The sequence below is a fragment of the Pantherophis guttatus genome, chromosome 8, assembly GCF_059756535.1.
Source record: "Pantherophis guttatus breed Tessera chromosome 8, ASM5975653v1, whole genome shotgun sequence".
NCBI classification, from domain to species: domain Eukaryota; kingdom Metazoa; phylum Chordata; class Lepidosauria; order Squamata; family Colubridae; genus Pantherophis; species Pantherophis guttatus.
Window position 1 is genome coordinate 52,685,080 of NC_142070.1, and position 27,829 is coordinate 52,712,908.

General features: G+C 41.5%; 1 protein-coding gene across 3 annotated transcripts; it reads left to right on the plus strand.

Annotated features, from left to right (window-relative positions):
* Window positions 1-207: 207 nt before the first annotated feature.
* On the plus strand, window positions 208-26,911 carry MFAP3L (microfibril associated protein 3 like). 3 transcript variants are annotated; one of them, XM_034442722.3, is made up of 3 exons: window positions 208-486; window positions 11,953-12,353; window positions 21,186-26,911. In XM_034442722.3, the coding sequence occupies exons 2-3, from the start codon at window positions 12,071-12,073 to the stop codon at window positions 22,031-22,033; spliced, it is 1,131 nt and encodes a 376-aa protein (XP_034298613.1). In that variant the 5' UTR covers window positions 208-486; window positions 11,953-12,070; the 3' UTR covers window positions 22,034-26,911. The 3 variants fall into 3 exon arrangements, with proteins under 3 accessions (XP_034298613.1, XP_034298614.1, XP_060542731.1); XM_034442723.3 differs by having other exon boundaries at window positions 21,189-26,911; XM_060686748.2 differs by lacking the exon at window positions 208-486 and adding an exon at window positions 516-583.
* The last annotated feature ends 918 nt before the right edge of the window (window positions 26,912-27,829 follow it).

Here is a 27,829-nt window from a genome sequence, read left to right on the forward strand (position 1 = left end):
TAGCGCGGCGCTACATATTAGATGCTCTCTCCTCTGCGCCCTATCGGAGGGCAAAGAATTCCCCAGGGGCTAAGCCTCCCACGCCTTCTTCACTCCCGTATCTAAACACTGATGTGACCTTCGTTGGATACGAAAAGAAAGAAGCAGAGGACAACTCATGAGCAGTTCCACAGCAGCCTGGCTCAACAGCGAGCATGCTCAGTGCCTCTCTGACCTACTTGTGCAAGCGGAGTTCGGGGAGCTCAGTCTGCAGCTTTCCTGGGAGCGCGCGGAGGAGAGCGCAAGTCAGCAGGGACTGCAGCGGCGGCGGCAGAAACGCGAGTAGAAGGGTGCAACACCCTGAGGTTCCCCGGGAGAACAAGTCCTCCTGCACCTGCTGGGGCTGCAAAAGCCGAAATTACCCGGAAGTAGCTTCCAAATTTGCCTAAACGGCAGCTCTAGGGAAAGCTGTGGAGAAGACTCATCGGCCAACGAAGCTGCCTCTTGGTAAACATTTCTGTCCGGTTTATCTCCATCCCTACTGGGAATCGCCGAACGCCCGCCCTGGCATTGGGCAATGCAGACAGAGCGCCCACGCTAGGAGGTGGGGTTCAAGGAGGGGAAAAAAGAGCCTTCGCCTCTTTCCCAACTATCCCTGATGGATTCGACCAGCAAAGGTAGTGGTGGGTGGCAGCAAGAGAAGTATAAAGGGCGATATTGCAGAGAAAGGTAGCGAGGGCTCCGGTGGCTTCTTGTATGGCAACTTTTACGGGCGCAGCGCCCAAATCCATCGTTTGGGTTAACGAAGAACTGAGGCGGTAGCTTTGATGGGAATTAGTTTAAGCGATGAAATTTGCTCAGCGTTTAAACCATTACGCATAAGTTATCTATTCTTTTCCTTTTGTTCTGCCCACTTTCCTAGAGCGAAGTTTGGCTGGCCTCATCTGACTCTTGACTAGACTTATAAGGCATTCTGCTTTCAGAGACTTAATGAGAATAGAAAATGAAAAGAAAAATATCCGGGGCTGGCATAGACATGAGTTGATACTTCGGTGAAAAGATTATAGGATAAGAACCCTGTTAGTCTGTAGGAAAGGGCTGCAGAGGATGGGCAAAATATTTTCTCCTTAATCTTGCCATATATTGTGTCTAAGGAAAACTTGCCTCCCAACCAGAAAGCTTGAATTAAATCAGGGGAGAGGACGTCCTTTTCTTCCATCTATTCCAGAACTACAATTCCCAAAAGCCTGAAATAGTTTGTGAATGCTAGGAATTGTAATTCAACAACATCTGGAGTGCCAGAGATTCTATGTGCCTGTTTTAGGATATTAAAAATACCAATAGAAGCTAGAAGGATTGAATTGTGGGATCCTTGCCACTCTCTGGGCTTGGTAGTTTTCTTGCAGACATTTCATTACCAAACTAGGTTATATCAGTGCTAGTAGGAAGTGGGATTACAACTCAGAGATCACCAAGAACCCCACAATATTAAAAGTAGAATGCAATGGGACTCTAAAGACAGGCAGATCAGCAACTAAGAGACTGCTTCAGATTGGACTTCTTTTCTATTGATAGACATGGGAGAGTAGGGAGTGCCTGCACATGTTGTTTTGGGAAAGGGTCTCTGGTTTAACAGTCCTGGAGCTTTACGCAGAAACAGGAACATGAGGTGACATCTATGCTGGAATTAAATACATGGAAAAAACAATAGCAAGTGTATTTGAACCGGTGTCAGTGTTTTCACTTGGGAAAAAACTGAATAAATATGATAACTAGCATTGAGGTTTGCCAGGTATCCACGCTTATTGAGACCAAGGCAAATTCATTTGATTAAGTACAGGTAGTCATCGACTTACAACCACAATTGGGATCAGAATTTCCTTTGATAAGCACGGCAGTTAAGTGAATCATGCCTCATTTTATGACCTTTTTCTCATAATCATTAAGCAAATCTCTGTAGTTGTTAAATGAATTATGTGGTCATTAAGTGAATTCCCCCATTAAATGATTTTACTTGTCTAAGCCAGTAGTGGGTTCTACTTGCCTTCGCTACTGGTTCGGAACTGTGAGCGCTCATGTGCAGCGCTTCTGCGCATGCACAGAACATCCGTGATGACATCCGGGCGGGTGGGCGGAGCCCCTCACCACTGCCACTACCGGTTCGCCAGAACTGGGGCGAACTGGTAGAAACCCACCACTGGTCTAAACCAGCTGGGAAGGTCACAAATGGTGATCATTTATAGTCAATAAGCTGACTTTGTATAAAATATACAAAAGGATGAAGGCTATTGCTGAGCACTTTGTAAGCCGCCCTGAGTCTCCAGAGAAGGGCGGCATATAAATCAAATTTAAAAAGAAAAAAAGAAAAAGAACCTGGGATGCTGCAACTGTTGTAAATACATGCCAATTTCCAAGCACCCAAATTTTGATCATGTGACTGTGGGGAGGGTGTTATCATAAATGTGAGGAATGGTTGTACATTACTTTTTTCAATGCCATTGTAACTTTGAACGGTCACTAAATGAATGATTGTAGGTTGAGAACTACCTGTATGGCAGAAGAATAAGTGCAAACAAGGCCAGTCACACATCTCTCAGTATCAAGAAGGAAAGCATACCTAAAAGCACATTATGCTTCACAATTTTGCTCTTTGTTTTACCCTTAATACTGTACATTTGCTGTGGTGCAGTAATTGGTTGCCAAAAACTGTAGATGGCTAACACTTGTTTCACAGTTAAAAGAGACAGCTGGGATTCTTAACACGATTTAGTAAGAGCAGAATGTCATCTGTCTGAGTAAGCTCAGTAGGTTGTATATTTATTTTGAGATGATTAATCATTTTTTATTCTTACATTTGCCTTACCTCCTAAACATTGCACCTTGGATCCTTTTCAGGAAGTTTCTCTGTACATGCTTCTTCTTCTCCCCGTAAACACCTGTTTCTCCTAGATAGGAGAATAATTGCTCCTGAGATTATCGGACTGGAGTAGGATAGGGGAGTTATTTAGAAAAGGGAAACAAAGCATAATATCCATGAATTTAATTAAATTAACTTATCTTAGAAACCAAGCTGTCATAAATAATTACAATGTAAACAAGAGTAAAATGACATCTAAAGGGGCAGGGAAGCATTAACATAATACATAGTTCTCAAAATATTTTTTTTTTGAAATGAGATGATAAGCCTCAAAGCAGGTTCTAGGAGCAAAATTCTTTAAGGAAAGAATTTCAAAAAAGAGAAACAACTGTACAGTTATGTACATGGAAATTTGATTTAGGCTATTTCCCATCTTTTTGTTCCTGGTGTTTTATTTAAACTGGACTTTCAAAGTTTGAACCTGGGAACTTAAACTTTCCTACAGGTAGAAGTTGTGGGTGCTCCATCACTGGAGGTTTTAAAGAAGAGATTGGACAGCCATTTGTCTAGAATGATATAGGGCCATAATGGTGAACCTATGGCACATGTGCCTCAAGTGGCACACGGAGCCATTTCTGTGGGCACGTGAGCCATCGCCCTAGGTCAGCTCCACCGCGCATGCGCCTCCCATCGGCCAGCTGATTTTTGGGTCTCTGCCGTGCATGTGGAAGATGTGTGCACACGCCCAAGTAAGTACAGGGCTCATGCAGAGGCTCTGGGAGGGCAAAAAATGGGCCTCCCGGAAGTCTGAAAACAGGGCCTCCAAAGGGCCAGGAGAGGCTATTTTCACCTTCCTGGAGGGTCCAGGAAAGCCTCCTGAGCCTCCGGCGGGCAAAAAACAGGCCTACCAGAAGTCCGGAAACGGGCCATTTCCAGCCTCTGGAGGCTTCAGGGAGGCCTGCTAGGTCCAAAATGGGTTGCGGGGGTTAGGGTTAATTTCATTCCATGTATTTCATGAAATAAAAATAAAGTGGGGAAAATTAAATAAATATCTGCTGCTGCATAAAAATGAAAAAATGTTCAAGAATGTTAAATTTTAGTTAAATTTGACCAAAATATTAATTACTAAAGCTTTTCTTCAATGATTCGTGACAGGAGTGTGTGTGCAAAACAGAAAAGAAAATTATCTGTAAGGAAGCTTGATCAAGTCATACTGTACAGTCTAGTCCAGGGGTGTCAAACACCAGGCCCATAGGGTTGCTTAAATCTGGCTTGGTGGGGCCAGCCTGGAAATAGCAAAAGACTGGCCCACAGTGCCTCTGGCAGCCAAAATGGGGCACGGGGGGCTGCGCGCAGCCTCCCGTTGCGCTCCGTTTTTGGCTTGAACAGCCTCCTGCAGCACGCTGCCAGCCAAAACATATTCACTTTTATGGTGAAAAATGTATAATAGATGACTAGAAAAGACAAATTCAAAGTTAGAATAACAAGACACATTAAAACTCATGCATGCACACATAGACTTTCTTAATTGTCTCTTTTAATAACTAATTAATGGGGACTGTAAGAAAATATATATTTCTTTTTGGCTTTTTAAGGCACATAACACAAAAATGGAGGAATATGTCTAGAAATAGATGATTATATTTTTTCATTGCCATTTATTTATTTATTTATTTATTTATTTATTTATTTATTTATTTATTGCGATTTATATCGCAGTTTGTGTTGGCAGGGGGGCAGAGGTCGACCTCGAGGCCTCTCATTTGTGGAGTGCCGCAGGGATCGGTCCTCTCGCCTCTCCTGTTCAACATTTATGTGAAGCCGCTGGGTGAGATCATCCGTGGCTTTGGGGTGAGATACCACCAGTACGCTGATGACACCCAGCTGTACATCTCCACCCCAGGCCACCCCAACGATGCCCTTGAAGTGATGTCCCAGTGCCTGGAGGCTGTACGGATCTGGATGGGGAGGAACAGGCTCAAGCTCAACCCTTCCAAGACTGAGTGGCTGTGGCTCCCGGCATCCCGATATAGTCAGTTGACTCCATCACTGACTATTGGGGGCGAGTCATTGGCCCCCACAGAGAGGGCTCGCAATCTGGGAGTCCTCCTGGATATGCAGCTGTCCTTGGAGGAACATCTGACGGCTGTAACCAGGGGGACCTTTTGCCTGATTCGCCAGTTGCGGCCCTTTCTTGATCGGGATTCCCTGTGCACAGTCACTCACGCCCTCGTCACCTCTCGCCTTGACTATTGCAACGCTCTCTACATGGGGCTCCCCTTGAGGAGCACCCGGAGGCTCCAGCTGGTCCAGAACGCAGCAGCGCGGGTAGTGACGGGAGCAGCATGGCGCTCCCATGTAACACCGCTCCTGCGCGAGCTGCACTGGCTCCCAGTTGTCTTCCGGGTGCGCTTCAAGGTGTTGGTTATCACCTTTAAAGCGCTCCATGGCATAGGGCCTAGCTATCTTCGAGACCGCCTGCTGCTACCAACGACCTCCCATCGACCCGTGCGCTCCCACAGAGAGGGCCTCCTCGGGGTGCCATCAGCCAGACAATGTAGGCTGGTGACCCCCAGGGGGAGAGCCTTCTCTGTGGGGGCACCTACCCTCTGGAATCAGCTCCCCCCAGAGATAAGGAGAATCCAAGACCTCAGTGCCTTCCGTCGCGCCCTTAAAACCCATTTATTTAAACAAGCCGGGCTGGCTTAAGATGAAATTTTTAACTGTTTTTAAATGTTTTAAACGTTTTTAATTGGTAAATGAGTTTTAATTGGGCCAAATTTATATATCTTTTAATTGTTTCTAATATTTGTTCTGCATGTTTTTTAATCTGGCTGTACACCGCCCTGAGTCCTCAGGGAGAAGGGCGGTATAGAAATCCAATATAAAATAAATAAATAAAATAAATATGCCGCCTTTCTCCCTAGGGACTCAAGGCGGCTTACAAAATGACAACTTCAATACAAATCACAATACAATACCAAATTAAAATCAGTAACCCAATTAAAGAACGATTTAAAATTATACCAGTGTACCCCCAAACGGATCAGTTTAATTGGCGGAAGAGCCACGTCTTCAGCTCGCGACAGAAGGAAAGAAGGTCGGGGGCTGTCCTGAGCTCAGTGGGCAATCCATTCCAGAGGGTCGGGGCTCCCACAGAGAATGCCCTCCCCCTGAGGGTTGTCAGCAGACATTGTTTGGCCGATGGCACCCTGAGGAGGCTGACTCTGTGAGAGCGCATAGGACGATGGGAGAACGGCTGGAGATGGTCCTGCAAGTACCCCGGGCCTAAGCCATGAAGGGCTTTATAGGTGAGCACCAGCACCTTGAAACGTATCCGGAGTGCCACCGGTAGCCAGTGCAGCTCACGCAGGAGAGGTGTTACACGGGAGTATCTAGACGCCCCCGTAACTAACCGCGTGGCTGCATTTTGGACTAGCTGAAGCCTCCGGACACATCCCAAGGGCAGCCCCATGTAGAGGGTGTTACAGTAGTCCAACCTAGAGGTAACAAGGGCGTGAGTGACCGTGGCGAGGGCATCCCGGTCTAGGAACGGACGCAACTGGCACACAAGACGGACTTGTGCAAAGGCCCCCCTGGTTACGGCCGTCAGATGGTCATCTAAAGACAGCCGAGAATCCAGGAGGACACCCAAGTTGCGGACCCTATTGGAGGGAGCAAGGGTTTCACCTCCGATCATTAAGGATGGAACCTCCAGATCCCGGGATGCCTGCATCCACAGCCACTCAGTCTTGGAAGGGTTGAGTCTAAGCCTGTTCCTCCCCATCCAAACCCGCACCGCTTCCAGGCAGTGGGACATCACGGAAAGGGCATCCCTAGGGTGGTCAGGGGTGGAAATGTAAAGCTGGGTATCATCAGCATATTGATGATACCTCACCCCAAAACCACGGATGATCTCACCCAGCGGTTTCATATAGATATTAAAGAGCAGAGGAGAGAGAACCGAGCCCTGAGGCACCCCACAAGTGAGAGGCCTCTGGGAGGATCCCTGACCCCCCCGCCCAAACAGACTGCAGATGGCCCGAGAGATAGGAGGAGAACCACTGTAAAACAGTGCCTCCTAACCCTATCCCCCTGAGCCACTGCAGCAGGATACCATGGTCGATGGTATCGAACGCCACTGAGAGGTCAAGAAGGACCAGGATGGAGGAGCAACCCCCATCCCTGGCCCGCCAGAGATCATTTACTAGGGCAACCAATGCCGTTTCCGTGCTGTGGCCATGCCTGAAACCAGATTGGTAAGGGTCCAGGTAGTCAGTTTCCTCCAGGAATTGAGGGAATTGCTGTGCCACCACGGACTCAACAACCTTCGCTAAAAAGCGAAGGTTGGAGACTGGACGGTAGTTGTTACGTCAGGATCCAGGTTACGCTTCTTAAGGAGGGGTCGAACCACCGCCTCTTTAAGCGCAGCGGGAAAGACCCCTTCCTTTAGTGAAGCGTTGACAATAGCCTGGATCCAGTCTCCAGTCACCTCCCTGGCTGCCGAAACAAGCCAGGAGGGACAAGGGTCCAGTAAACATGTGGAAGACCCCAGCCTACTCATAATCCTGTCCACATCATCCAATGAAACAGGCTCAAACTCAACCCAGATGTCTCCACCGAGACTAGGCCCTGTCACCTCAACGGACTCTGTCCAGTCGGAGTCCAACCCGGTCCGAATCTGAGTGATTTTATCTTGCAGAAACTGTGCAAAGTCCTCAGCACGGCCCTGTAAGGGGTCCTCCCTCGCTCCCTGATTAAGGAGGGAGCGGGTCACTCTAAACAGGGCTGCTGGGCGATTTTCTGCAGATGCAATGAGAGTGGCGAAATAGTTACGTTTCGCTACTTCCATCGCCACAAGATAAGACCTAATATGGATTCTTAGTTGTGTTCGGTCGGACTTGGATCGGGAGGATCTCCAACCACCCTTCAGGCGTCTTTTCCGACGCTTCATTTCCCTGAGCTCCACGGTAAACCAAGGAGCCGCCCGGGATCTGCGTCGGGTCAGAGGCCGCAAAGGCGCGATTCGATCCAGGGCCCCCACCGCAGCCTGTTCCCAGGCCGCGACAAGGGTCTCAGATGAATCGTGGGCTAAGGAGGCGGGAAATGACCCAAGCTCCATCAGGAAACTTTCGGGTTCCATCAGGCGCCTGGGGCGGAACCATCTTACTGGTTCCGCACCCCTGCGATGGGGGATGGCGGAGGAAAAGTCGAGTCTAAGGAGGGAATGATCGGTCCATGACAGAGGGTCAATAGATAGAGTCCCCTCCCCACAATCATTTATCCACTGTCCAGAGAGAAAAATAAGGTCGAGTGTGTGTCCTCCAATATGAGTTGGGCCCTGTACAATCTGAGTCAGGTCCATGGCCGTCATGGAGGTCATGAACTCCCGCACCAACTCAGATGACTCACCGGCCGATGGCAGATTGAAATCTCCCACAACCAAAAGGTTGGGGAGTTCCACCGTCAATTCGGCTAAGACATCTAGTAGTGCGGGCAGGGCTGAGGCCACGCAGCTGGGGGAGAAGTACATGATCAACAGTCCAGACTGAACTCCAGGGTCCCATTTCAAAAGGAGGGATTCACACCCGCCAACCTAAGGAACAGTGACCTCCCTAGGCCTAAGACTTTCCTTAATAACTACCGCCACTCCTCCGCCCCTCCCCTGGAGTCGTGGCTGGTGTAGTATCCGGAAACCTGGGGGACACAAATCCACGAGAGGGACACCGCCCTCCGGCCCCAGCCAGGTCTCAGTGATACAAGCCAGGTCCGCGTCCTCCTCCTCTATAAGATCTCGGACGAGGAGTGTCTTGTTGACCACGGACCTGGCATTTAAGTACACCAGTCGGAGTCCAGGGCTCCACACTCTGTCCCCGTCGGGGGAGCAGGATGAGCTGAGGGGCAGGAGGGCGCCACCGCTTGAACGAAGCGGCGGCGTCCTCCTAGCCCCCCCCGACCTCTGCGTCTCCCAACTGTCACAAGGATTGGAAGACCCTCTCTCCGCTGAGCCTCTTTGTTCCCTCCTCCTCCCTCCCTTCCCCCACAACCATCCGACGGGCCCAATTGCTGAACCATAGGAGCCGCCCCCGGCTCAACCCTTACCACCCGCCTCCCGGGTCCCCTTAAAATTTGATTAAAAACATTAATTAAAAAACCCCTCAAACCACACTTAGAAGCATGCCACCACTCGGGGTTCCAAAACCCGTCCTTGAGGTAGGCCTTCGATAAATTCGAAGGCCATGTCTGCGAGAGGGGGGCATCTCACAGAGCAAGGAGGGTCGCCGAAGTGTAAGCCATAATAAATATGAGAAGTGGATGGAAAATAGCAACAGGAAACCGAGATGATAAACAAGAGGGATAATGATAGTAAAATAGGAGTCAACCCAGGCCGGCATAACCACCGCTCTCTCACAGTGGTGGAGAATCCAAGGCTGCAACGAATGAGTCCCGCGGAATCAGCCGCAGCCACCCTCTCACGGTGACTAGGTGGGGAACATCCACCGGCGGAGTCATAGAGCAGTTCCTAGGAACATGATACAGCAGCAGTCCACCAGGATTCATAGTTCATCAGTCTGTAACTCCATAACTCTGTCCAATACAACGAGACCAATAAGGCAGTAATAGGGATGAAAAGATAAGATGTAACACTTTATGGTGTGAGAGGAGCCAGGAGTCAGATAGCAGTTCAAAGAGGGGAGATGACAAAAGTCCCAACAGACAACTGAAGATGAGTAAAACAAACAGGCCGAACCAGGCAGGCAATAATCCGGGGAGGGGGGGGACAAAAAATATATCTATATAAAATATATCATTGACTATAGCGACCCCTAATCAGAATTAGAGAAAAGGTCTTCAATGCTGAGTGTGGCTTGCTCCAAGAAAGAACTGAGCTCTGACTGATCTTTGTGTAGAAATGAAGCACTGTAAACAGATGAAGCAAAAAGCTGGAAGAAAAAAGAAGATAGGAAGTGTTCAATTAATAGGGCTGATTTTCCACTACTTTCTGTACAATAGTGCTTGGGTTGTTTTATATGTATGTGTGACTCAGACATGGCAGCTGAGAAGAAGCAACTGCACTCACAATCATCATAATCTTAGGTATTCCTGTGAGTTAAACAAATATCTAATAAAGAGATACAGCTGTTTCCAGCTTTGTGCACTAAACCTGGAAACGTGGTTTGTTTCTCATAGTAACTAAACATGACTGTGAATAAATCCAGGTGATTTATTCAGCTATAGTATTCACAAAACTTACAAGACATTTATAAAAAAGTATAACAAATCAGTTAAATTGACATAAAATAAGGTTTTAGTCAAATAAAATTTAAATGAAAACATTTCTCTTTTCTTGCATACAGTTGTTCTTGTTTAACATAAATTTCATAAGCAACCCTCTTTCAAAGACCTCCCTATACATTCTAATACAATCCATTAAATTTCTCCGCATGCCCCAGGACAAAACACCATATTCTACTATGATTTTTATTTCTAAGACTGCCTCTGACTCCCAATGGACCCCATAAACCCAGTTCTTTATTTGGAAGTATCTCGCCTGTCCAGAACAGTACAGAACCAAATGGAGCAGATGACAGACCATTCTAGATCATCTATATTGAATTAAAAATGTCCATCATCATTAAAGGACAGAGAAGCAATACAGGTTGTCCTCGATTTACAGCCACAATTGAGCCCAAAATTTCTGTTACTGAGTGAGACATTTGTTAAGTAAATTTTGCCCCATTTTATGATCTGTCTTGCCACATTTGTTAAGTGAGTCACTTTGGTTGTTAATTTAGTAACAGGGTTGTTCAGTGAATCTGGTTTCCTCGTTGACTTTCCCTGTCAGAAGGTTGCAAAAGGAGATTACATAACCCCAGGACACTGCAATTGTCATAAATATGAGTCAGTTGCCAAGCATCTGAATTTTGATCACATGACCATGGGGATGCTGCAATCATCCTAAGTGTGAAAAACTGTCGTAAGTCACTTTTTTCAGGGCCATTATAACTTTGAATGGTCACTAAATGAACTACTGTAAGTTGAGTACCTGTATGCAGTTCTAGGGCAGGGGTTGGACTAGATGGCCTGCAAGGTCCCTTCCAGTTCTGTTAATCTGTTAGGAAAAAAATACTATTACAGTCATCTAAACAGACAATTGGTTTTTCTAGCCAATAAACCCTGCCAACAGAGATCTCTTTAATTGGCAATGACACACAAACTAGGGATATTTTATATGCAAAGCAGGACTTTAACTTTGAATTAATGTTCCCTTCCCTATTCTCTATAGTCTTCACTGAGAATTATGCTGACTAACAAGCTTTTAACAAACAAACTCTTACTTTTAAGCAACAGATGTGGGATGATACTGAAAATTCTTTTTGTATGATTGTCAACTGCAAACTATGTAAGGATACACTTTGAAATATATGCAATATACAACTTTAAAATTATTTTGACATTAATACTATTATCCCTGGTATATATATTTAATAGAACTGCACACAAATTAAATTCCAGATCAAACATCCTAACTTATTTCCAGTGGAAAGATCTTTGTTTAGATAGATATTTGCTAAAATGTTTTACAAATAAAAAAACATGTAAATATTATATTTGAAATACATGCTAAACCCTTAGTTACATTGTGTCGTGTACACAAAATGTTTACCTTCATATTATATGTGCATTACTGCTTTTTTCATCCAGCATAACCTGAGACATTTTTAGATATGCATTTTGGGATAAATAGATTTGTTAAGAACATTAATTTCTGTTACATTAATTCTTATTCCTACACAATGATAGTGGTATGAACTCAACCCGAAAAAATCATTTTTGTTTTGCTCCTGTATATATATTTTAAAAAGAAACATTATTTCTGTTTTTTTTTTAATTAAAATCACTGATCTGAACAAAACAGTGTTTTTCTGTCATTGAAATTGTATCAAATACATAAAAAACAGAAAAAATATCAGGAGTTGTGATAACAGTAACATTGAAGTTAAACTTTTGAAACAATGAGTTCTGAGATAGATTATTAGTTTAAATCAAAATTGCTTTAACTATTTCTGCTACATCTATTTTTATTTTTTGCTGTAATTTGTTTTATTTTACAGATCTAGATTTTGTTTGCTTTTGAAATTTGATGGATCAAATTTGATGGGCTACTCCAGCCTGGTATATTTCCCAGTTCCAGGTCCACTAACTGTGATTGGCAGATATATTTGAAGACAGATGAACATGTTCAAGAGCCACCTTTTTTTGTACTACTGGACCATCTTTCATGTTTTCAATTTATTAGCAGTATGGACAACTGCTGAAGATGTCATTAACAGCACTTTAAATCACACAGACCTGCTGACGGGATTTGTACCAATGGTAATCTCCAGAATTGACCATATTATAGTCAAGGAAGGTTATAGTGCATTGATTGACTGCAATGTTCAAGGTTATCCAGAACCAGTATACAAGTGGTACAACTCAAATGGCCATTTGGTGAAAGAAGATGGTGACAGAGGTACAGTTTTCAGATGTTTTTCTATGCAACCTATGCAAACATACTGTCTTCATGTTATATTGCCTTAAAAGCGCCACCTGTTGTAAATTTGTTTTTCTCTATTTATTCAAGATAAATGAGTAAATTGATTAAATAGTATTTACTCAAGGCAAATAAATGTGAAGTATTAAATATACTTGATAGAAGGAGGCAACTACCAACTCTACCCAGCAGAAAGACTTAATCTGGGTATTTTAGAGAATGCTGATGGAGCTGGGAAGGTTGTCTCTATAACTACATTTAAGAGATTTACAGTATATGTCCATTAACCATTTATAGTCATAAATCATACATCTACCATGGGTGACTTATACCACACCACACTTGTGAACTCACTCAGATTAGATCCAGTCTTTAATCCCAATCATGTTGATTCTGGCTATTGCTGTTACTTTTCTTGTTTGTTTGTTTTTTATTATTTTGTGAAGTCATGATTAGTAACAGAGTTTAACTTCCTAATGCACACCACATATTCAGAAACATCATTTTTTTGTTAAGGGAAGAATTATAGCCATCCTACCCATTGCAGTGTTGAGCCTGATTGCTCTACCCATATTCCATTGCACTTGCTGTTTACATACTAAAAAAAACCCATGCAGGTGACATTAATTTAAAAAACTGCATGGAAATATTACAGTATCTGTTAATTATTTGTTTAGTAAATAATAATTACATTTATAGATAAAAGGCAGTGATGGTGGGAACATGATAAAAGTTTAGAGTGATACTGAGATTCGGGTGAATTAAAAGCACTTATTTACAAATTATATATTAATGTATGGAACATGCTTGTTAAAAGATGGGATGATAATCCAAAAATGGCTCTAGATATGCTAGTAAAAGATAAGTGTATTATTAACTGTTGCTAAGATGGCTGTATGCAAACTCAAAAACCGGAAGCCAAATACCTATTGATGGGAAGAGGACATGTGGGAGAAAAACATTGTTGTAGATTCCTGCTCATGGACTCATGGGAAGGATGAATAGCACACTATTTGCTGTAACTGCTATATCCATTTCTTCAAAAGTCAAACAAGGAACTATCTGACATTTGGAAAATCAGATATTACAAAAAAGCATATGGGCTTTTGAGTGCTTTGCTTCAGCTGGAATGATACTGCTGGATTCTTCAGAACATTGATGATTGCAAATCTGCATAATTTGCTGGGAAATTTGCTTTAAACATCAGTATACGCCAAGTGGATGTAATGGTGGGAAATCATGTCTATCACAAGGCAATATGAATTGGAGATTATCTTTGGTTGTATGGATATGTATGGAGTGTCAGCGTTCTGAGTAACACATCCGCCAAAAGCAACTCCAAGGCAGGTAGATTCCTCAAAGAACAGGTTTATTGGATATATCATATCAGCACTGCTAGTGAAAACCAACTCTAAAACTTCCCACTGTTTTTTCCTTAATTAAAAGAGCAAATAATTCCCTCCCCAGATGTCCCCGGTCACATTGTCCAATCGAAGTATCTGGCAGGCTGCTTGGTCACTCCACTCCTCCTTCAACTTCCAGCTGTTGGGATGACCTTGGTTCCCACAAGAAATTTTTTTGTTTTGCCTGATAGCCGGTCTATCTACTCCCCCTCCCTTCCCCCTCTCAGAGTTTGTGGCAACTGTGAGGCAGCAAAAGATGGCTTCAGCCAGGTTCGCTTCAGAGTTGACAGGGAGATTTTTTTTTGTGCAAATGACAGCCCCCTACCGAAGCAAATGTTCTTTGCCCACTACCATTTCTCAGATTGGCAGAAAATTATTCCAGCGTGCATTTAGCTGTCCTGAAAGCCATTTTCTGTTTAGCCTTTGTGGTATGTCTTCTGAGTCACATTCAATGATCATGCCCCAAATATGCAAGATATGTTAATTAAACCATTGTTTGATTTCCCCTGCCTTTGTTTCCCTTTCCCTGTCATCTGCCATGGGAAAACGTCTGCCATTCATGATCACAGAGAACAAAGTATGCTATACGTTGTCTATTGTGATGTGAGGGAACCACTTAAATACCAGTTAAAAGAGTTCCCATTCCTCAGAATTCTGAACATAAAAGGACAGAAGTAGGAATGAAACTGATGGTTCCACCTTCTAATTTTCAAGGACTATTCTTGAAATGTTGGAAGCTGAAAACGTGTGTATGGAGCCAGTCGTTGAAACTGACCGATCTGATGTTTGTGAGGCGTGCAGAGTAGAGTTTTAAGAGGGAGGCCAGCAGGGAAGTGAATACTGCAGCTTTGTACGAGAGTAAGCAAATCTATCCTCCCTCCTCCATTACTCCTCCTACACATATTACACAATTCTGCATGTATCCTTTTTTCTACAAACTGAATGCTGAAGGATCTAGATTGGGGCCGGGAGTACATTTATAAAGAATCCCCCAAGAAAGATTGAATCTCAAGCAACAGGTCACCTTCATAGCCAATTCCTGGTTATTTCTTCATTGCAGTTCAACCCCTTCCCCTGCCTGGGGAGATGCAGAACATGGTTCCCAACAGGAGGGCCTTCTTTCCTTACTATTTTGCCATACGTACAGAAGGGCCTTTTTCAAGTTATTTCTGCCCTTCCTTGAAATGTTTATCATGGCAAGGAGAAACCAAAGTTGCAAATTTCATCCAAGACTTTGAATGATAGTAAAACATTGATCAGCAGTTTAGTCTTTTTTCAATAAAGTTTTTTTATTTTTTAAGACAAACATTTAGTACATCATTCATTTCTTCCATGTAACATTTCATTGTTATCTTCAAAAGTTTCTTTTTATTTTATTTATTTTATTTTATTGAATTTCTATACCGCCCTACTCCCGAAGGACTCAGGGCGGTGCACAGCCATGAGATAAAACACATAGATATACAAAATTTAAAATCGAATAAAATGAATTAAATAAATTTGGCTGAATTAATACCCATAATTTAAGATACCCATATTTTAAAATACATTAAAAATTTAGAATTTACACTTAAAAGGGAGAAGATTTAGGCGAGGCCAGCTTGATGAAATAAAAGCGTCTTCAACTCGCGGCGGAAGGTGCGCAGATCCGGAATCCTCCGTATCTCTGGGGGGAGCTCATTCCAGATCGTCGGTGCCCCCACAGAGAAGGCTCTCCCCCTAGGGGCCGACAGCCGACATTGTTTGGCCGACGGCACCTGGAGGAGCCCCTCTCTGTGGGAGCGTACTGGTCGGTGGGAGGTTGTTGATGGTAGTAGGCGGTCCCGTAAGTAACCAGGTCCCAAGCCATAGAGCGCTTTAAAGGTGGTAACCAGAACCTTGAAGCGCACCCGGAAGACCACCGGGAGCCAGTGCAGCTCGCGCAGGAGAGGTGTTACATGGGAGCTCCATGTTGCTCCCATAACCACCCGCGCGGCCGCACTCTGCGCCAGTTGGAGCCTCCGGGTGCACCTCAAGGGGAGCCCCATGTAGAGAGCATTACAATAGTCCAGACGAGAGGTGACGAGGGCATGGGTGACTGTGCGTAACGAGTCCCGATCTAGAAAGGGACGCAACTGGCGAATCAGGCGAACCTGATGAATAATCCTCCCGGTCACGGCCGTCAGGTGCTCTTCTAAAGACAGCCGTGAGTCCAGGAGGACACCCAAGTTACGAGCCCTTTCCGTGGGGGCCAATGATTCGCCCCCAATAGCCAGCGATGGCGCCAGCTGACTATATCGGGACGTCGGAAACCACAGCCACTCGGTCTTGGATGGGTTGAGCCTGAGCCCGTTTCTCCCCATCCAGATCCGTACGGCCTCCAGGCACTGGGACATCACTTCAAGGGCATCGTTGGGGTGGTCCGGGGTGGAGATGTACAGCTGGGTGTCATCAGCGTACAGATGGTACTTCACCCTGAAACCACGGATGATCTCGCCCAGCGGCTTTACATAAATGTTGAACAGAAGGGGCGAGAGAACCGATCCCTGCGGCACCCCACATATAAGGGGCCTCGGGGTCGATCTCTGCCCCCCTGTCAACACAGACTGCGACCGGTCAGAGAGAAAGGAGGAGAACCACCGTAAAACGGTGCCTCCCACCCCCAACCCTTCCAGCCGGTGCAGCATGATACCATGGTCGATGGTATCAAAAGCCGCTGAGAGGTCTAACAGGACCAGGACAGAGGAACAACCCCTGTCCCGAGCCCTCCAGAGATCATCAACCAACGCGACCAATGCCGTTTCCGTGCTGTACCCAGGCCTGAAGCCCGACTGGAACGGATCTAGATTCTTCTCTTCTCTATCTCTTCTGTCTTCAATCTCACCAAGTCCATTACAAAGGTTTTCCATTAATATAATATTCTAATTACAACAATTTTTTTCTTCAATCTCTTTTAAAACTTATTTGTATCCCTTTTCTAACCAATAGTAAAATTTATTCCATATCTTAAAATATTCTGAATCTTCTCTTTCCTTTATCATCATAGTTAATCTATTCATTTCTGCACAGTCTAAATATTTTTAATTACTTCTCCCTCCAATGGTATATTCTCTGCTTTCCAATTTTGTGCATAAACAATCCTTGCTGCTGTTTTTACATGTATAATCAAGTATATATGATCTTTACTAATTTTCTCTGGTAAGATACCCAATAGGAATAGTTCTGGTTTTAAATCTATATGTTATTGGATCATTTCCTTCACCCATAACTTAATTTTATTCCAATAGTTTTTTGCTTCAGGGCATGTCCACCACATGTGGTAATATGAACCTGGTAACTGGTGACATTTCCAACATTTAGCTGATTTACCTTTAAACATTTTTTGTCAGTTTCTCAGGGGGCATATGTCATTTGTAAAACATTTTATATTGATTTTCCTTGTATGCAGTGGACATTGTTAATTTATAATTTCTTTCCCATAAATATTGCCATTTATCCAATTCAATTGAATATCCAAAATTTTTTGCCCAGGCTACCATTGTTTCTTTTACTTGTTCTTCCTCTAGTTCTATATTTAGTAAAAAAAATTGTAACATTTTAAAATTAATTTATCCTCTGTTCCCATGAGTATCTTATCAAGCTCAGTCTTCTCTAAGAAAAACCTGTAGTTTAACAATTTTTTCATATCTAGTTTGTATTTGCATATATATATATCAATCCATTTCAATTCCTTGTTCTTCCAGTTCTTGTTTCCCTTTCAATTCCGCCTTATCTGTTAACAAATCTTTATATCTAACAATATTTCCAAAATTTAAAAAGTTTGGGTGAACATGTCACCTTCATAGCCAATCCCTGATTATTTCTTCATTTCAGTTCAACCCCTTCCCCTGCCTGGGGAGATGCAAAACATGGTTCCCAACAGGAGGGCCTTCTTTCTTTACTATTTTGCCATACGTACAGAAGGGCCTTTTTCAAGCTATTTCTTCCCTTCTTTGAAATGTTTTATCAAGGCAAGGAGAAACCAAAGTTGCCATCCAAGACTTTGAATGATAGTAAAACATTGATCAGCAGTTCAGTCTTGTTTTGACAAGGGAATTGGCATTCTTTTTCAAAATTCCAGTTCTGATACACTAAACCAAACTAAAACCAAGCTGAAGAGTCAAGCTAGTGAGCTGCATGTCTTCAAACTCAGGGTCACAAAGTTTTGAGAAAACCAGTTTTCCTATGTACAGAGTTGTGCCCCTGTCTCTAATGGCTGTTCTGCAGGCTTCAGGGAACTGCAGGTATGAGAGCAATTGGCATCTGTATCCAATATTTCTTCAGCAAATGGAAGAGCCAGACCCTAGAGAAGAGCTGCTATCAGAACTGTGACCAATGCAAAACTGAATGGACCAATAGTGAGATAATCCCCTGGATACTCCAAGCATTAGAAATATAATTCTGAAGTTTACTTGTATCAGAAAGCTGTGGCAATCAAAATAGACAATAGGGGTTTAGGTAACCAAGTAATCTGACCTGTTATAGTAGAAGGGAATCTCTTGCTTAAACATTAAACAGCTCATTCCTCATAACTCTTCCGTCTTGTTACGCCTGTATCGTACCAAAATAAATTTAAGCATCTTCTGAAATATATGTGCAATAAAATACTGATTTAATTGGACAAGTCCAGAAATACATCAAAGTCCTTTTTTACCTGCCCTTAATTTATAGGAACAGATTACTTTTTTACTTATATACAAATCATTTACAGTCTCTTGCCTATACAAAAGTAACCATAAAATTTCCTTGGGATTAAATTACTTTAAAATCATTGGCAATGTGTGCAAGATAATCACAGAATGATTTAAGGCAGTGGTTCTCAACCTTCCTAATGCCGCGACCCTTTAATACAGTTCCTCATGTTGTGGTGACCCCCAACTAGGGGTGGGTTCTAAATTTTTTTACTACTGGTTCTGTGGGCGTGGCTTATTTTGTGGGCGTGGCTTGGAGACTTGTGACTGGGTGGGTGTGGCTAGCTGGTCATGTGACCAGATGGCCATCGCTATGTGTATAGGGACTACTCAGAGGGCTGAAAAAAGTCATTTCTGACAGGTCCTCGCACTTTTGACTGGTCCTCACACTTATGACCATCCTCACATTTATGCCCGTGCAGCATTCTTAACAACCGTGTCATTCATTTCACAACTGCTTCTCTTCACCATGTGACAAGATAGGGCAAAAACGTAAAATATGAGGACAGTCGTAAATTCGAGGACTGGTCAAAAGTACGAGGACCAGTCAAAAATAACTTTTTCAGCCCTCTGAGTAGTCCATATGCACAAAAGGACTACCCAGAGGGCTGAAAAAAGTGATTTCTGACAGGTCCTCGCACTTTTGACCGGTCTTCGCACTTATGACTGGTCATCATTTATGCCCATTGTAGCATTCTTAACAACCATGTCACTCATTTCACAACTGCTTCTCTTCACCATGGTGACAAGATAGGGCAAAAACGTAAAATGTGAGGACAGTCGTAAGTTCAAGGACTGGTCAAAAGTGCGAGGACCAGTCAGAAATAACTTTTTCAGCCCTCTGAGTAGTCCATATGCATAAAAGGATACAGCAATAGAGAGGGATGAAGGAAGGGAAGGGAAATTAGAGTAGGAGGGAGGGTAAGAGAGGTAGGAAGAGAGGAGGAGAAGGAGAAAGGAAGAGGAAGTAGGGAGGAGAAGAAGAGGGGGAGGAAGAGAAAGTAAGAAGGAAAGAAAAGAGAGAGGTGGTAGGTTTGAGGAGAAAGATTGCTGTACAATAAAAAAGATGAAAGGGAAGAAAGCCAACCCCAAACAAATATAAAGATATTAAGATAAAGAATGAATTGTTAAACTTTAAAGAATAAAAGAGAACAAATATGAATAAATAACAATAATTAGAAACACACATACAAACATACAATGTATTTTCTTTGAACAGAGTATTTGGCCGGTTCACAAATTTAAACAGTGTTTAGTCATTTCAATTAAATTTACAATTTCCTTTTTGCCATATTTATTCCTCATCTATTTTTGTAAAAAACCAATATTACCCTTCATCCTCATCTCTAATCTTAATCAAATTCAATTTTTCCCTTCTATTCTATATTATACCCCTTCCCATTGTCATCTATTTTTATATCCATCCTCACATTGGTTAATTATGTAATATTACAGTTGTTTAATATAAATTCAACATTTTAATATAAATCAATTAGTTATATAACTACCTTTTTGTATATTAATCAATATGAACATGAATATTCCAATTATTTCCATGCAATCCAATTTCTTACAAATCAATTAATTATATTTACCAATAATAAACCAAATAATTTTCCCCATATATTCCTCCAAACCACAACTTAACCATTTCTGCTTTCAGAAATATACAATTAATAGTATCTCAATTATTACAATTCCCTAGTTAAATAGAGCTTTTTTTCTTTTGTGTTTTAAAATCTTGAACTCTCCTCTTTTTCCCTAAATTTCCCATTGTTTGCACCTACCTTTTTTGGTGAGGAAAAAGAAAAGAAACCTGCCTGCCTAATTTTCCAACTTGCAGCAACAGCAAAGCAGTTTCAGTTTCGTTTTTCAGCATAGCTAGGGGGAAAAAAACTTGCTCCAGCACTCTTTGCAAACAAGCAGCCGACCCCTGAGCAAAACAGCTGAGAGCAAATCAGCTGAGAGTCTGGAGCCGATCTAATCAAGGGCTAATTAGCCTATACTGAAGCTCCGCGGGCCAATAAAATTACAAAAAAACACCGGACCGTTCGTTAAATTGCTGGCTCGCCCGCCCCTCACCCACCACTATTTATTGGCAATAAATAGTGGTGCAGAGGGGCGGGGCAAGCCAGCAATTTAACAAACGGTTCCAGCAGAATCCCACCACTGGCTATAGGGCAGCCCTTTGAAGCCCCGCGGCAAGAATTTAAACAGTTTTTTTCCCTCTAGCCATCAGCTGGGACTCAGGAGGCAGCAATAGATTGGGAATGGGCGGGGTAAACGAATGGCCGGCGATCCAACAGAGCAGAGAGTGAGGGTGAGTGAAGGCATGTGGGGGCGAGAGAGGGCTTTGGTGACCCCTGTGAAATGGCCGTTCGACCCCCAAAGGGGTCGCGACCCCCAGGTTGAGAACCGCTGATTTAAGGGATAATTTTGCTTGAGAATATACACAGTTTTACAACCTAGCAATATCATGGTACATTCTATGGCATTCTTGGACAAGCAGTTTGGGGTATTTACTAGACCTAATTAATGGCCAAGACTTCAAGTTTCTTAGCAGCAGTTATTTTAGAATATTGTAAATGCATTATAAGATGTCTTTGAAACAGTTATTTGAATGTATTGTGATATTTCCTAAATGATGATGAGAAGAAAAAATAGATACATTTTACTAATTAATTCTGGCTTCTTTCCAGCAGGAAAATGGATTCTCAATAGCGGGCAACTAAATATTACCAGTGTGTCATTTGAAGATCGAGGAAAATACACATGTGTTGCTTCTAACATCTATGGCAAAGTGAATAATACTGTCACCCTGAGGGTTGTATTTATCGCTGGAGACATGGGGATCTACTACATGATTGTATGTCTTGTAGCATTTACTGTTGTTTTGATCTTAAATATTACTAGATTATGCATGATGAGTAGCCACTTGAAAAAGACTGAGAAAGCAATCAATGATTTTTTTCGGACAGAAGGAGCTGAAAAGCTGCAAAAAGCTTTTGAGATTGCTAAGCGCATCCCAATAATCACCTCAGCAAAAACTCTTGAGCTTGCCAAAGTAACCCAGTTTAAGACAATGGAGTTTGCCCGCTACATTGAGGAACTAGCTAGAAGTGTTCCCCTACCACCTCTTATAATGAATTGTAGGACTATCATGGAAGAAATCATGGAAGTAGTCAGATTAGAGGAACAAGGCCATAAATTTGTAAGGCAATCAGCCGTGGGGCAAGGGATCACGGACCCTGATGAAATGTACATGATTTCCAGTCCCCTAAAGCGTAGTGACTCTCTTGCTGCTGATTCAGATGCATCTTCTTTGCATGAACCACCACTCAAGATTGCTATAAAAGTCTCAGTTCACCAGTTAACTAAGAAGGACTGTATGGATCACCTCACACAGGATAGTATATCTTTAGAAATGAAAGAAGGGAAAGAAATTGCTCAGGTACAGATGCAACCTAGTGACCTGGTCTTGGACCCTTCAACTGAATTCAGCTCAACTGAGACAATTGTGGGAAGCGGCAAGGACACCCATAAATAAATGGGTTTATATATTAAACCCATTTATGATCATTTATCAGCAAATGTATACTGATCAAAATAGTGATAAAATGAGGTGGCAGAGTTGATAAGCCTTATCTGAACACCATAATTGCAAAAACAACTATATGGATTTCTTGATACATTCTTCCTCATTATATACTGTGCAGTATATTTAGCTGAAACACATGATATAATTTCTATGACACTAATATTTACTCTTTTTGATCCAGGGAAATTTTAATTGACATTATTTTAGCTCACAAAACACCTCAAGATAATGGATTAGGATTCTGCTGCTTGCAAGAATATCTAGAAATTGTGTTTACCACTTAGAAATAAGATCTTAAAATTCTCAACTCAGAACATTCCATTTCAGAGCACAGCTGTTGAAGTCAGGGGAGTTCTTGGTAAGGTCTGTTTTAGCAAGATGCTATAATACTTAATGCTATATTACATAAACAAAAAAAAATCTCCTGTATTTTTCATTTTGTTCTATCAATTACTCCTTTGTGTACTTTTGTAAATTCAAATATTGTACATGAAGAACATTTTTGTAGCCAAACTAAAATGTGTAGGAACTATTGTCCTACATTTATTTCATCGGATAGTTTATATTTAAAACAGTATATCTTTGGGTTTTTTAAATTTAATAGAAGAAAGTAATGATTTTCTTCACAAACTGGATTATTGGCTACTTTCTTTCGCAAGACAATATCTGGTCTCTAGGCAGAAAGTCTCGAGATAGCTACCCATTATCCCAATTACAAGCACAAAATGGGAGTCATCAGAACTCTACATCACTGAGCTGAAGGCCTGCCTACCAGCAAAGATAGGAAAGAAAAAGAATTCAAACACATCAAGGAAGCCCTCACAACATGTGGCTATCCCAAGTGGGCCTTCATCAAATCTCAAAAAAAGATCCTACAGGAGCTCCTCCATAACAGACAATGAAGAGAACAGTAAACAAAACATTGTCATTCCATATATTACAGAAATATTGGAAAAGCTTAGGAGGATCTTCAGCCAACACAACATACATGTACACTTCAAACACAAAAATACACTAAGGCAGAACCTTGTTCATCCCAAGGATAAAACACCCAGACACAAACTAAGCAATGTGATATATGCAGTACAATGTAGTGAGCCATGTGCAGATCTGTACACTTCATAAACGCATGACAACATAGAAGAACAAACCCATCAGGACAGGATTCAGCAGTCCATCTGCATTTAAAAAACAAAAGCCACTCTTAAAGACAGCAAAGTCCAAATTTCGGACAGAGAGGGCCTCTGGTTTGAAAGAGGGGTATGTCAAAATTGAACATAGGATCCATTCCCTACCGTCCACTCAGAGCTGAAGAAGCTTCTTGGTTGAGAAATGAAACATCTTCAAAGAAAAACCAGAAAGTCCAGTTGCCTCTTGAAAAAGCACCTTTTGGACAACCATGGCCTGGGTGACTGAGGATCTCCATAGACATTTAGTTCAAATTGCATTAAGCAAGCAAAATTATTCTTCAGAATATCCATGTCATATCATGACGATATGCAAAAAAGGAATCTGATCCTTATGCATCAGAAATATTTTTTATAGCTGTAAACTAGACCAAGCAATCACAAGGAGTCTACGGTGGTTCAAAGAGGCGTGCATGTGTGCAGACACACATACACAGCTTCTGTAGTGCATCACATTACACTTTATCTATACTCCTCTCTTCATGTGGCATACCAAATAAGGGGAATTCTGACCATGTTTGCATTTGATCACCCTAATCTTTGCAGGAATCTCATTTCAACATAATGTGACTTTGTATTGCTACTATGATTATGAGGATAGAATATGCAATGTATAGCTATAGGAACAATTTGCTTCTGTGTATTTTCAAGAATAAGAAATTGCAGATCTGCATAAAAAGCTGCCCTGAATGATGGCTGCCAAGTAGGAATATCTGCATCAGATGAAATAACTTCACTGCATGAATAGATATGAACAAGTTACAGCTTCAGTTATCCAGCAAATAACTATGGGGTAACAGTGATTGGGTTGTGCCTTGTTATAATATATAATTTAGATTCAGAAGTTTGCTAAGATACGGGCAGGCAACTTAGTGCTGCAGTAATAAGCAATAATTGCTAGCGTACAGGGAGACATCTCATTAAAACTCCACCAGGTATTATTTCCCAGGCACCCTCACAAAGCAGGTTTTCTGACAGCAATATATATAGCAATTCAATTATTAATAGGCTTTACTATGAGGTTATGTAACCATGTTTGTGATTCTTAAATGTTCATGTTTTTGTTGTGGTTGAAGGGATTACTCTCCCTTCCTTTAAAAACAGAAGCATGCCCTGGCTGGATTAAACCAAAGGCCACCAAATTCTTGCAGTAGCCCATTCAATGACACTGTAAAGTCCATTAGTAGGACAGGTGTCCAGACTTCTTCTCTACTCTTTTACCTTACCATCTGGTATTTAGAGTGCCTTGGTGCTTCAGAATCTAGACCGCCATATGGTACACTTATTCTGAAAAAGAGCAGGTGATAACAGTGACTCTGAATTTAACTAATCCTATTAGATTAGAATTTACTTCATTTATATAGGCAGTCATCATCAAAAGTGAATCAATAGTTTGTGTTATGTGAGGAAATATTTGCTCTGTTCTGAATTTCCTACATTGAGTTCCAGTATTGTGATGGTGGGTCTTCTCCAAATCTCTGCGGTTTCTATTCATTTGTTTTTCCCATTAACTAAAAACATATTCTTATAATTTCCTCGTTTCTACCCATTTTTGTTGTAAATCATTTAAGATTGACTAAATATAAGGGGACACAGGGTGGAAAAGCTAAGACTTACTCTCTTTTTTTGGCCTGTTCTTAAGAATTCTTACCTGAAAGACCTACATTTCTTGAAAATCATACAAAAAAATAAGTAATTATCAGGTATGAATGAACAAATCAAACAACTAGCTCTTGAAAAATAAGGAATCAGAATAGGAATATTCTTTATTGGCGTGTGTGATTGTGTGACACAAGGAATTTGTCTCCAGTGCATAAGTTCTCAGTGTACATACAACCAAGTGGTAATCATAGATTATAAATTATAAGATACAAACAAGTGATAAATCATAATATACCAATAGGAGAGGGTAGTAGGAAAGATGAGAAGGATAATAGCAGTACAGCTGTACTACATGGGTAAATATATTTAGACATAAGGCAGTGCTATAGAAATTGGTTGTTTAGCAGAGTGATGGCATGGGAGCAGTGTTGAAATCTAAAATTTGTTACTACCAGTTCTGTGGGCGTGGCTTGGTGGTGGTGGGTAATGTGACTGGGTGGGCGTGGTCATTTTTTTTTTTTAACTTTTAAAACCATTTTTTCTACAACCTCTTTGGGAAGAGGTTGTAAAAAAATGCTTTCAAAAGGCTCTGACGATCCCAGCTGAGTTGCCTGGTCGGCAGAGACTTTTTTTCTTTTAAATGCCTCTGATGATCCAAGCTGAGTTGCCTGATCGTTAGAGGCATTTAAAAGAAAAAAAGGATTTTTTTCTTTTAAAAGTCTTTGACGATCCCAGCTGAGCCGCGCGATCATCAGAGGCTTTTTTTTTTTTTAACTTTTAAAAGCATTTTTTCGGCCAAAGAGGTTGTAGAAAAAATGCTTTTAAAAGTAAAAAAGAAGCCTCTGATGATTGTGTGGCTCAGCTGGGCATAGGGGGGGCAGGGATTTTTGCTACCGGTTTTCCGAACCACCCGCCTCCATCACTACCAGATCACGCGTTCAGTCCGAACCAGGAACATTTCACCCCTGCATGGGAGGGGGGAACTGTCTCTGTGTCTAGTTGTTTTGGCATTCAATGCCCTATAGCGGTGTCCCTCAGCAATTTGTGAGGGGACACAAATTGAAACAGTTTATGTCCAGGATGTGAGGGCTCTGTAGATATTTTCTCAGCCCTCTTTCTGACAGTATACAGTTCCTCAATCGAAGGCAGGCTGGTTGCAATTGTACCATGTAAATTTTTAGATATCTATTCCTATTCTTCCGGAGTATAAAAAATTAAGAGATAGATTAAAGATATATTTAAAAAGAACCTTTTCACTTAACATCCACTATTGTTACCATTATTTATTGGAGTAAGAAAACCTTACTCCAATAAATAAATACAAAACAAGTAAATCTAATACACACTGCATGAGGAAAGTCTCTGTTGATTTAGAAACACTATACTAACTGAAAAAAGGCAAGGATATTTCCCAGGTAATTAAAATTAGTTGACTGCAAAAAAGAGAGCTAAGCATTGGGAGTGGAGGGTGTCACCTTTGATTTAATTCATTGATGTTCTCATGCATACATCATTTTAGCTTTATCTTCTGCAGTATTACATTTCTTCACCAACTTCAAGTCTGTTTTTGCACTGAATTTAATGAAATTTACTTTTTGTAGAAGAGTTTACTTACGTATCATCTCTTCAAATCCTGAACTCATGTCAGTGGACAAAAGTTACTTATGAATAGGAAACCCTCTTTCAGCCAGAAAGGGAAAAGGATAGATTTCTTTGCATATTCAAAATTCCCCTTTTCAAATCCAGCAACTGAAAAGGGAAGTCCACTATATAGTTATATAACAAGACCATCTTCTTCTACTTTAACATCAGCAGAGCGGGAAAACATTGCAATTGTAAACATAAATTAGCTTCATATTTGATTTAATTTTATATAAGATTTATTTTTCTCTTGGCTCAACCACTTCTGGAATGTATCCCACATATTCATCCCTAATTACAATGTCATGTTAAAATACTGTATTTATTTAAAATATTTGTATTCCACTTTTTTGCTATAAAAGATCCAAACAACTCATAAAATAAATTATTAAGCATTCATCCTACAGTATTTAAGTACTTAAAAAGAAAAGCAATAGTGGTGGCAACAAAGTCAGTCACTAAGGTCAAATGATTTTCATCTTACAATTTTACAACATGAGATAACCAAAGACTGGTTTCTGTATGGCTAACAGAGGAAATTCTAATTATTCTCATGATTTGAGCAGATTCATGAGGAAATAGGTATCCTTTGGACTAAGCTAAGGGATTTAAAGATCGTAAATCATTTTTTATTTTATTTTATTTTACATCAATTCTAGTAATTTCAGCTATTTTTCAGTGCAGGATTTATAAAGCAGTAAAGCAGATCCATGCTTCTGGCACTTTTTAATTTCACTGCATTTAAATTACATAATCTGAAACTTATTTATCAAATTTTTTTACCATATATCTCACCTAAATTACTTTGCGCAGTTTGCAAATATTATACAGTATTTTAAATTCACAATTTTCCCAAAAGATAATTGTTTTCTTATAATCTTACCTTGAATAAATACAAAAGCAAAGAAATATAGCAAGATAAAAATAAAAGTGCAATTCTACATTAAATATTTCTATGCCCTACCAATTTCCATGAGAGTTCAGAGGTATAGTTGGATACAAAATTGAAGACTTAATCTCTGGACAAACTGTTGAAAGCAATAAGGATATGTTCACAACTTTTTGATATTGGTCTTCAAAAGAATTTAGTATTCTAAAAGGGAGCAGAAATGTGTATTTCTGGTCTATATTTCATTAATTCCTCATCAATCCCAGACCCAACAGGTCTTTTCTACATTGGCCTCACTGACCCTGTCTTCCAGATTCCATTAAAATGACGATGTGTTCTCTTCCTGATAGAATCTGCAGCAGGGGTGAAATCCAGCAGGTTCTGACAGATTCTGGAGAACTGGTAGAAATTTTGAGTTTGGCGATG

Coding starts and splice junctions, on each gene's coding strand:
- MFAP3L (XM_034442722.3), top strand. CDS start 12,071: ATGAACATGTTCAAGAGCCACCTTTTTTTGTACTACTGGACCATCTTT. Junction 12,354..21,185: donor GAAAGAAGATGGTGACAGAG/GTACAGTTTTCA, acceptor GCTTCTTTCCAG/CAGGAAAATGGATTCTCAAT.